Source organism: Apaloderma vittatum, unplaced genomic scaffold (assembly GCF_000703405.1).
Source record: "Apaloderma vittatum isolate BGI_N311 unplaced genomic scaffold, ASM70340v1 scaffold20942, whole genome shotgun sequence".
Lineage (NCBI taxonomy): Eukaryota > Metazoa > Chordata > Aves > Trogoniformes > Trogonidae > Apaloderma > Apaloderma vittatum.
In genome coordinates this window covers 10,144-21,488 of record NW_009702156.1, presented here as the reverse complement: position 1 = coordinate 21,488, position 11,345 = coordinate 10,144, and the positions used below count along the sequence as shown (strand labels likewise).

Below are 11,345 nucleotides of genomic sequence, written 5' to 3'. Positions count from 1 at the left end.
GAGATCTTCACTTTTGTAAAAACACTGAAAATTGAAATTATTCTGAAGCTTATTAAAGGAGATCCTTATGTGCTTTGGAAAACTAAGATGTACAGAGTGTTTAATAAATGAAATAGAGACTCTACAGTGTAATTTCTTCCTGGACGCAGTAAACTTCCTCCTTGGCTTTCCAGGCACAGATCTCTGTTGGTGTCAACACAAAGTTAATCCGAGCAGGGTTGGGCTGGACGATGCTGGTTGCCATCAGCACCACAGCACTGGCCCTTGGTCTGTGTGTGTTGCAGGTTACAGAAGGCGCAGGAGGAGCATCGCTCCGTGGAGGTGGAAAAGGTGCATCTGGAGAAGAAGCTGCAAGACGAGATCAGCATCGCCAAGCAGGAGGCACACCGGCTCCGAGAGCTGCGGGAGGGCACGGAGAATGAGCTGAGCCGGCAGAAATACGCTGAGCAAGAACTGGAGCAGGTAATGTGTTTGCCAGGTGGATACCCTTACGTGTGAGACACACCAGTGAGAGCCGTAGGTGGTTCCTCACTACTGCTTCATCCTGCTGAGGAATCCAGTCATATTCTTCTTTGGATGTTCTCCCACCTTTGTTTTTGCACACATCTTTATGGAGAGAGAGGTCCAGGTGTTTCTCTCACTACTCCATATTCCACATCACCGTACATCCAACAGCTTGTGTGACGGGTGGGGCGACAGTGTAGGTGCTGTCTCAAGAGCAATGTGCTGCCACCGCACATCGTCCTCACTTGCCCTGCAGAAGGAGAGGCACTGAACTTCACCTGTACAGAGCTGCACCCCTCTGATGACTTCTGACTCCTGCTCCAAACCATAAGTTCTTTCTTTTTTCCCTTTTCTCTCTATTTGTGGTTGTACAAGAGATTTAATGGGTTCAGTTGTGCTTACCATGTTTTCTTGTGGGTCAGAGAGGCGTACGAAGGAAATTTCCTTCCAAGGAAATTTAGCACTAGATTAGAATCTCTACAGCAAGGTTAGAGTTCATATGCAATTCTCAAAGACGTTAGTTTTAAGCTTAGAGTAATAGGAAAATATGTCCCCGAGTTACATATCGTAATGTAGGCTTAGGCGGAATATTGTCTATAATGCTGCTGCTGCTGGCAAAAAGGAAAGACATTTTGTCTAGAAGGTTACACAGAACATTTGTAAATTAATTTGTTGTAGGTCAAAAAAACATTCCCAGCCGTACATCTAAAAACCCCAAGGCTTACAACAAAACCCTTAGGGAAATAATGGAAATCAAAGACATTGCTTACGGTCGGTCCCTGCCTGCAGTAACAGAGGGCAAAGAGCGAGCACATGGGCATTTTACCTCAAACCTGCCCTTTGCCCAAGGCTGCAAGAGAGGTCCAAACCCACCATTCTAGTTGCTGCTCCCTGTTTCACCTGAGCGACAATTATTATCTGACTTTAGTTTATAGATCGGTTTAAACTGAAGTGGTGTGAGCCAGAAGTGTGCGAGTGAGGCAACAACCATGGATCTTGTGAGGTGCCAGCATATCCTCCAACCTGGTTGTGCCATTTTTTATGCCACATGTAGGATGGGGAAGAAAACGAGACAAGGGAGAAACAACTGTCCTGGGTTCAGGGAACCAGGGAGCCACAGTCAGTGCAGCAGTATTCCTGCTTGGCACACTGATGCCTGTTACCAGCTTTGCTCCTGTGATCCAACATCGTTCCTCCTCCATAGTCTTCTAGCCTCTCCACAAAGTCACTGAGATCTGCTTCAGGACACACATTGGGATGTCCAGACTCACACCCCCAGAAATTGGGTCACTTTATATTGTGGGACATAGAACAAGGATGTGTTGCCTCCGTCTTGTAACCCCAAGCCCTTGTACCCGACCTGCTCCTGACTTTTGCAGAAGGCAGGGTCTCATCCCTTCCTCTTCCCCCTCCACTTTACACGTGTTAAGAAACCCGGAAAGCCAGAGGTGACTCAACCGCTGTGTTGTTCCTCAGAGGCCTTCGGGAGGGATGCCTTGGCAGGGTGAGTATTGGCTTTGCCCACCTGACCCACACTGTGTGATTATAACACTCTCACCGTCGAAGCGAGCTGTAGACCACAGATACCATTAACCAGTCACTCCTACTGACTGTAAAACTCACCTGACTTTAGAGTATTCTTAGATCCCAGGGAACAGAACGAGACTTTATTTTGCACCCATTGATTCTTATCTCTAAAATGATAGTGGAGGGTTTGCAGGCTCCTGCTGGAGCTGGGTGAATGAGGTGCAGAAGCAGTGTAGTCCTGGGTTGGGACTCGCCCATACTGGGCTGTTCATACCAATCCTCTCTCCTCACTAGGTCGTCCTCCCCTAGACCATGGACCCAGCCAGGGATGCAGACCCAGAGGACATTCCTCACTCTATAAGTTATTGCTCTTGATGGTCAAAATGAGATCTTAGAAATCTTCACAGGAGAATGTAGACACACCGAGTGACTCCTGTTTGTATTGATTGCCCTGCAGAACCAAGGAGGTTTGGTTGGGATGCTGCTGTATGATAGCTCATCTCAACCTTGACCGTTGTTCTGCACCGCTTTCCTTTTCCACCATTCATAAAAATGTTGTTCCTGTGGATGTTTTGAGCACTCCTCTATCCCAAACACCCAATGGCACATTTCCTACCCATTTATTCTCAGTATTCCTAAAACTGAGATGCTTATGGGTCATGGTGAAGAGTTCAGCTTGTGGTGAGAGCAGCACCCATTGCCACTGGTGTCATAGGGGAAAAATAGACCTTCCTGGGGTCTGTGATTCTGAATTTCTAACTTTTTGAATGATTTAGGCACTGTTATGCTCAACAAGACTAAATCACACACAAGTGTCATAGGTATGTGACTGTTATGTGCAGTGCCTCCTGGCTACTTCTCGATGGACTGTGCCAGTGTCCTCCAGGATAAAATATAGGATTTCAAAGTATCTGCATGGAACCTGCTGCTTTTGGCTCACTAGAAGTTACGCCTGTGCCAGACTTGCTGAGACGTGACTGAGTTAAATAACACGTTAAGGGAAAAGATCCAAGTTTGAGCAATCTTTGGAAAAATGCTTCTCTTCAATTGGTCATGACTGTGCTGTGTGGGAAACAAAGAGGCAGCAGCACCATGCAGGGGTGGGTGGAAACCTGGCTGTTGAGCATTGGGAAGGGTCTGGTGCAGAGCCTGAGCAGGTCACACTCCTGCTGCCTCTGTGTGTCTTAGACCTGGGCCTCTTTGTAGAGAACTCGGAGAGAAAAGGGGACAGACATCATCCCGGTGATCCGTGGGCAGCCCTGACTGCCAGCTGCACCTGAGCTAGAAGGTCCTTGTTCGTGGACCAGGGCTTGCTGGGGCAGTGAAAGCTCGTAAAAGTGCTTAGGGTTGGCTTTTATTTTAAGCATGTATTCCCCTCCTGAGCTTCGAGGTGCCGTGGCTGGAGATTAGTCCAGCCCTCCACTGCTGTGCTGGCCCTGGATGGCAGCAGCTCCAAGCTGCAGTCACCGTCCTTCAGTTTCTCCAGTGTGGGATATCTTAACTTCTCGCAGGGTTTAGGTTTGTTGAAGTCTCTCCACATCATATGTAATGAAAGAGAAGTGTTAATTTTTGATGGTCTTTAGCTCTAAATGCTTTTATGTAAGGTTTTGGCATCTTCAACTTGCTTGTCACTCACTTTCTTCTAATTTTGTAATTGCTCCCATCTCCAGCAAGATAAGTAAGTGTGTGGAAGAGACTGAGCTGGGATGGAAGGCAAGTCCCCCAGAAAGCTCAGAAACTGCTTATTCCAGACATGTTATTTCTTTTCCTGACCAAGCAGCACATGTTTTGTGTCTAAATATTTTTATCATCTTGCTCCAGTGTGAAAGTTGTCTCTTGACAAGTTCCTTCAGTTTGGCTCAGTCACTGCGGTGAGAGAAGGCGATTCTGCCTCGGGAGGAGGAGCTGTGGGGTTTGCAGACCTGCAGACAGGCAGCAAACTTGGCAGAGTTTTCTAGAGGCTATGATAAGCACCCCTGAAGATCTTTTCCTAAAACCTAACTCTCTTTTCACCAACACTTGCATCGTACTGTCAGCTCTGGAGGGTTTACCCGCAGTTTGTGCCATTGGAAGGCAGAGGAGCGGACATGAAGGGGAAAACCAGGTCAGCCCTGCTCACCTTCCCCGAGAGCTGAGGTGCTGAGGCGGGAAGGCATCATGATGGGTGAGAGGATTTGAGGAGAGAGCTCGGCTTTAGGCATGAAAGGCAGGCGCCACAGGTTCTGCTCATGCCAGCAGCAGCCTTGTCTGTTGCGTGGTCACTGCTCTCGCTTGCTTGCCCACAGACCAGGGTGCCATCTCTCCTCCTAACGACCTCTGCTTCTGCCACGAGTAAGATGAAATTCTGCGGAGCCTTTTTTTCATAAGAATCAGAGAATGGTTTGGGTTGGAAGGGACCTTAAAGATCATCCAGTTCCAACCCTCCTGCCATGGGCAGGGACACCTTCCATTGGACCTGGTTGCTCAAAGCCCCATCCAATCTGTTTTTTTTCGGTTTTCTGGTGCCTTAAAAGCACCAGGTTGTCAGGCAGCAGTTGGGTGACCTTGCCAGAAAGGCAGGCTGTCTCCCCACTGCTGCTGCAACCCCATCTGCTTGGTTCTCCCCCAGGTGCGGATGGCCCTGAAAAACGCCGAGAAGGAGCTGGAGTCCCACTGCAGCTGGGCTGCGCCCGAAGCCCTGCAGAAGTGGCTCCAGCTGACCCACGAGGTGGAGGTCCAGTACTACAACATCAAGAAACAGAATGCAGAGAAACAGCTGCTGGTGGCCAAGGAAGGGGTGAGAATTTCACAGAATCATAGAATGGTTTGGGTTGGAAGGGACCTGAAAGATGGTCTAGCTCCAACGGCCCGGAAAGATGGTCTAGCTCCACCCCCCCTGCCACGGGCAGGGACCCCTCCCACAGAGCAAGTTGCTCCAAGCCCCATCTAACCTGGCCTTGGATGCTGCGAGGGAGGGGCTGGCTGCCACAGCTTCTCTGGGTGGCCTGTGCCAGGGTCTCACCATCCCCACAGAAAATAATTACTTCCTAATTAAATCTCCCCTCTTTCAGCTTGAAACCAATACTCCTGATCTGACCAAGGGTCACCCCCCAGCTCTCCTGTAGCCCCTTCAGATACAGGGAGGCGGCTCTAAGGTCTCCCCTTTGGGAGCCTTCTCTTCTCCAGCTGAACAGCCCCAGCTCCCTCAGCCTGTCCTCGTAGCAGAGGTGCTCCAGCCCCTGAGCATCTCTGTGGCCTCCTCTGGACCTGCTCCGACAGATCTCTGTCCTTCTTCTGCCAGGAGCCCCAGAGCTGGACACAGTACTGCAAGGGGGCTCTCAGCATCTTGTCCCAGGTCTTCCCCTCTCAGCCACGGGGAAAGGTTTGGGCAATGAAACCTGCAGAGTTGGTTTCTCTACACCTTCTTTATTTCCCTTTTAGTGGCTTATATTTGTGCTCTTTTGAGGTGCAGCACAAACCTTCATAGAGGTGTAAGCAGGGTGTGAAAATGGTGATGAGCTGTCACCTGCGAGGGCAGGGCGGGCGCTGAGCTGGGCAAGCTCCTCGGCTGCGTTGGCCTGTCCATGACCGTGCTCTGGGTAGTCAGTGAGCAGAAGGTTTTGCACCTATTAAGCATAATCCCTGCTCAAGGTGATTTACGTGCACAGGCAGCAGAATTTCGACCATGTGCATGCAACCTGTGGTGATGAATCATTCCAGCATTCCCAGTTCTTTCAAACTGTGCCAGCCGAAAAGCGATGAGCCATCAGGAAGCTGTTGTGATGTGTTTGTCTCTGTGGATATACACAGCAGTCAGAGCTGGCGGCAGGGAAAGAACGGTCTGCCTTAATATCTTTTTAGTTCTCATGTCCACATCCTTGCTTTGCCTTTTGCAAGTCTCAAGTTAATGCCCCTTGATCTGTGTTTGGAGACTCTAATTTTGAATACACAGAGTGTGACAAAGGGAAAGTGAAAAAAATCAACCCCCAAACAAAAAAGCTCCACAAAGCAACAACCCAAGGGCATTATCAGTGCTTCTCTGACAGTTTACTAATGGGAGAGACCAAACAAGGCTTTGTGAGTGCTCTTCGCTGTATGAAGCAGCTGGGTCAGTTTCGTCTGACCACTGGGAAATCAGGAGAAGGGCCAAGGAGGAGCATGAAACCTGCAACCTACTTATTCGCTGCTCGCAAATTCCTCACCCTCCATGTTAGGAATAATAACATCCTTCAGTAAAAACCCAGTTCACACTATTTACATGTGTGCAGACAGCTGCAGGGACTATTTTTATCTCAACCTATCCAGGATGTTCTTGTCCTGGAGGAAACATGAGGTTGTCTTCTTCCTGTGACCTTTTTCTGTTGATGTTCCAGGCTGAAAAAATTAAAAAGAAGCGAAACACCCTGTTTGGAACATTTCACGTTGCTCACAGCTCATCTCTAGATGATGTTGATCATAAAATCCTAACTGCAAAGTGAGTATCTACTTAATAACTTCCTATATTTTTCCCTGCCTCTTCCACCCAGCTCGTGCTACAACCATGAGCGAGTTGCAGCCTGTGCAGATCCTCTTGTCCTCATTCTGCTGAACTTCTGTCCTGCTGACTTTGGTTAGCTGCAATTGAACTTGCTCCTTTTAATTGATAACCTGATTTTCTTGGTGTGAAAAAAGAAATTGCATTTATGCAGAGCAATTTAAAGTCCTGTCAAAATGAGAATTCAGGAGGCGGCAGTTTTCCTTGGATATTTCCATTGTTGTTGTTTATTTTGATTCCTGTATTCCTGAAAGTGGAATGAAAGATGTCTTAAATATTAGGATACAAAGCTGAACCACTTGACTCACCATTTCAGACAATTGGTGGGGTGTTTTTCCTTCATTCCCTACATTTTCCTTTGTCTGAACTTTGCTTCCAGGCAAGCTCTAAGCGAGGTGACAGCTGCGCTGCGGGAGCGCCTGCATCGCTGGCAGCAGATAGAGCTGCTCTGCGGCTTCCAGATCGTCAACAACCCCGGCATCCACAGCCTGGCGTCAGCCCTCAACATCGACCCCAGCTGGATGGGCACCCCCCGGCCCAACCCCTCACACTTCATCATGACCGATGACGTGGACGATTTGGATGAAGAGATCGTGTCTCCCATGTCCATACAATGTACGTAGTCCGGGTTAGCCATGTGTGGTGACTCTGCCTCTGCCAGATGCTGCAGCTTGGGTTCTACCTGGAGCAGATGCATTAGGAGGAATTAAGGTGTCTAAGTTGGGTTTTAAGTAACCAAAGACAAACTTAGTTGTTAAGGGTCAGGAATTTTTAAGTGCCTGTTAAATCCAGCAGATCTAGTAATTTGTAGATGTTCGTAGTCATCATTTGATCATACATCATTTAATCGTTTGCATGTGGTTCTGTTCAACTCACTGAATTTAGGCATTTCCAAAAAAAAACCAAAAACCAAAAAAACCCGAAGACATGAGCTAGACTCAGAAAAGTGAGAAAGTGCATTGTCCCTGTCTTCCCTTGGCTAGAGCAGTTGTGTGGGATGTAAAAGAACCTGAATTCACGCCCTTCTCATGCACGGCTTTGGGCTCACGCCTCTTGCCACTCTGTGTGGGGAGGAGCAGTTGGCTGTGGTGGAGCTGCCAGCCTGGTCACACCATGTCAGACACTCCCTGGAGCCAAGACTGAAGCCCAGTGCCCATCTCCTGCGCATGTGTTGTGGTCACCAAGGTGGGCCTTCTCACCCTCTTTATCAGGGACTCCTTGTATGCAAAGCGGGGAATGGGGCAGCTGAAGCGGGGAATGATCCTGCTTTTGGGAGCCCAGACCTTTCGGACAAAGGGAGTGGCCTCAAGTCACCCAGTGCCTGTTGCTTTCCCAATTACTGAGCTCTTGGATTAAGCGAAGGCTGTCTCTTTCTCTGCAGAAGGTTTGTGAATCAGTCCTGACTACTCCTCCCAGTTAAACTGACTCAGATTCAGCCTCATTTCTCTCAAAAATGCATTTTCCACAGAGTTTCCTCTCTCCAACTGTTGCGCAAGGGAATGGGAGAACTGAGGGGCAGCTCTGCAGCGTTGGTCTGCTTGGTTTGGGGAGCAGTGCGAGGCTAGAGCATGACTTTCTGTGGGAAGCCTGTTCTGAACAGTCCTGTTAATTATGTCTGATTTGTGTCACTTTCTTACGAGGACATCATCAAAAGTGTATTTAACTGGGTGTGAGGTGGGAGAGAGGAACAGAAGAGCCTTGGAGTTGGCAGCGTGTGCTACAGGAGATGCCCATACGTGCCATCGGCATCTCTCTCCTTCCTGGTTTCAGGCTCTGGGTAGACATTGTGAAGGTCTGGAGGCGAGTGCTGAGGTGGGGCTTGAGAGTGGCGGATGGAGGCAGAGCATGGTGTTAAGGGAGGAGGGATGGGGTGTCTGTGTGTTTCCAGGGCTCAGTGAACATGGGGTTGGAGCTGGCAGTTTGTGGGGGTGGTTTTTTTTAAAGGCTCAAACAGATAATGGGGTCTTTGTGATTATTGGGTACCATTACGAACCACGCTTGACAGCTCTAATGAAACACTTGCAGAGATAGAAGGTAGGTATTTGTGAGAGAGGAGTGTCTGAAGCCCTGAGCAACGCCCCGAGCACGCCGTCCGGAGGGTGGCAGCTGTACGAGGCATGAGCCTCCTGCCCAGGTTGTAAGCTTCGGCTTCTTTGTTCCTCACTTGAGGCACCTCAAGGGACATTTTTCGCAGTGAGGATTTGTGAGGCACGAATTTGCGGTTTTCATCAGCGCAGTGATGGGCAGCGAGCCTGCCTGCCGCAGGGCTGGGCACCTGGCTTCCCAAAGCAGGAGAGCCTAGAGGATTTTTCTTTCTTGGTGTACAAAAACTGCTTCAGGAGAGAAGCGCAGAGTTTTCCCTCCCCAGATGTGCTGGGGATGTTGCTGACCACTGGTGATGGTTCTCCCAGTAAATCGCATTTTTCTCTCTCCATTCATGCCCGGTTGTCCCATCCCAGACGCAGCCTGGCTTTTTGGGCGCAGGTTCAGTGACCGCTCGTCTCTGTCCTCGGAGGATCAGTCCCTCTGGAAATACCCTGGTTTGGTTCTCTTCAGTTATATTTTAGTTTTTTTGTTCTACACTCTGCCCTTTTTCTGGACTAAAATATGTACACAAATTTTCCAACTTTCTGGCACAGAAAACTAATGAATGTACCTCTCTTCACTGAGTCATCAGCATCTTTACTAACCCCCGGGAAGAGTCTGGTGGGATGAAGAAGAATCACACTTTGCTGTAGTTCTCAGGTGCTCTTGGGTTTTGCTTTTTTTAAAAAAATACCTAGTTGTGAAATCGGGAGGGTTGTTTTTACTTGTTTTTACCCCTGAGGTGGAGATTACGGATTCGGGCCAGGCTGGGACGAGGTGACAACCTTCCCTTTCCCATCGCACCTGCTTCTCCGTGTAGGCTTTGCTGGCACGCAGACTGATCCCAGTCCCTTCCCGCTGGTCGCCGTGCCTTCCTTCCCTTGGCATCCTTAAATAAATTGAGCAACCCCACTTACTGTGCTAATCTGTCCCCTGATACGCTGGTGCTGGGGCCGTGGGGACAGCGTGCTGAGCCTCCTGTTCTCGGCTGGGAGCCTTCCCTGGGGGAGCGCTGCCGAGCACCGGTTTGGTGGCGGTTAGGGCTTGCGTGGCAGTTGTCTTCTGTGAGACGATGAGCAGGGTATTTGGCAGATGCTGATACAAAGTGTGCAGTGTCTGGAGCGAGAGGACCCATGTGGGAAGTGAGGGTCCACGGTGGCTGTGCAAGGCGAGGTCTCAGCCTTTGGTCCTGTGCTCATCACAGAGTAAGGCGTGCAAAGAAAAAGAAACCTGTGGCAGAGACCCATAGTCCTCCCTGTTAGTTAATTCTGCAGAGCTTGTATCCTCGTTTCCCACCAAGCTGAGCCACCTGAGCTGTGTCCCTGTCCCAGCAGCCACACAGGGGTGAGCTGTGCCGCTTCTGCCCAAGCTGCAGAGGAGGCACAGTGCGAGAGCCGGGGCTGCCTCCGAGCCTGCCCAGTAACACTCACCCCTCACCTTCTCTTGGCAGGTTTTTTGCAGTCCCCGGCTGAGGAAGGGATTTTTTTTCCACTTTGACTTCGTGTGACTTGATTTTGGCTCTGGAGCTAAGAGAAATAAAAATCTTGCAATAGAAGGTTGGATGGTACGAGTAGCTCCAGCAAAAGGTTCATAGATGGGCAGTGCAGTAAAGCAAGAAGTAGCAAAGCTGAGTGGTGGGACCCTGAGAGGGAACCTGTGCTTAACCTTGGGGATGTGGAAATGACAATAGTACCTGAATTATTCTTGTTTGTTCCTTCTTCCACTTGAAATATGTCCCAGCAGTGATGCTTCCGTACCTCAGTTATTGCTAAGCTGCAGGAGGCTCCTGTTTCGTACCCGTATGTTTTTATAGCAGCGATTTGCTGGTTCTTCGATTCCTGAAGGAGCTCACCTTCTACTCCATTTCTTAGCTTTCCTGTCTGTTCACCTTTTTAACCCATTTGTACATTTTTTTCTTGTGCATATGAGAAACCCTGAACAATCCTGAACACCTTATCCACTGCAAAAGAGGGAACATCTTGTATGGAAATTACAACCAGTGGATTAACTATGACTGGTCAGTTGTCTGCAGGCTGGCAGATCCGTGCTTTTCCAGGTGTAACGCTCTGCCTGATGGAAACAAGTGTGAGGAACCTCTGTGTAAGGGAAGGTGCCTTGTCTGCCATGCCCGGGCTCTGGCTCAGCCACAGCCGTGGTGCAGCAGCAGCGTAGGCTGGGCACAGGGCGAGCGGGCTGAGCTCTCTGGCCTCTCTTACCAGACAGGTGGCCAGAAAGATTGTGATGATCTTGAAAAGCCATTAATTAGCTGGTGACAGTGCCCTGAAGGAGACAGTCCAGCTTGTTTCCTCAGGCTGAGGTCAGTTTGCAATTGGAGGAAAACACTTTTCAAATTGAGTGTCTTGGAGCAGTAAGCTCACCATGAGACAGACGATGCTACCTTTGGACCAGAGCTTCCATTTCAGGCATGGACTGTGATGAAAGCGCATTTAATATCATAGTTACTGTACATCTGCCATGTGTCCTAGATGCAGAAACCTCCCACAAAGCCAGGAGGTTTCTGCGTCTTCGCAGGCGCTGTCCTGTCCTGGGCACAAGGTGCAGCTCTGCAACCCTGCCTCGGGGCCGCGTTCCTGCGCTTTGCCCCAGGAGCTGCACTGGCCCCGCAGTGCCGGCAGCCAGAGCAGAGCTGAGCTCCGGGAGGGAAGCAAACCTTGCTGACATCTGAACCGATCACTGAGGCTCCTTTTCAGGCTGT

The 11,345-nt window shown here is 49.6% G+C and overlaps 1 protein-coding gene across 1 annotated transcript in view; it reads left to right on the top strand.

Moving 5' to 3' along the window:
- Positions 1–284: 284 nt before the first annotated feature.
- STIM1 (stromal interaction molecule 1) overlaps positions 285–11,345 on the top strand; it is a gene marked incomplete at both ends in the record, with an annotated part of 11,956 nt that continues 895 nt past the window's right edge. The window contains 4 exons of the mRNA XM_009879449.1: positions 285–462; positions 4,640–4,807; positions 6,384–6,484; positions 6,924–7,159. Of these exons, the coding sequence (XP_009877751.1) occupies positions 285–462; positions 4,640–4,807; positions 6,384–6,484; positions 6,924–7,159 (683 nt within the window). The remainder of the gene's footprint in view (positions 463–4,639; positions 4,808–6,383; positions 6,485–6,923; positions 7,160–11,345) is intronic.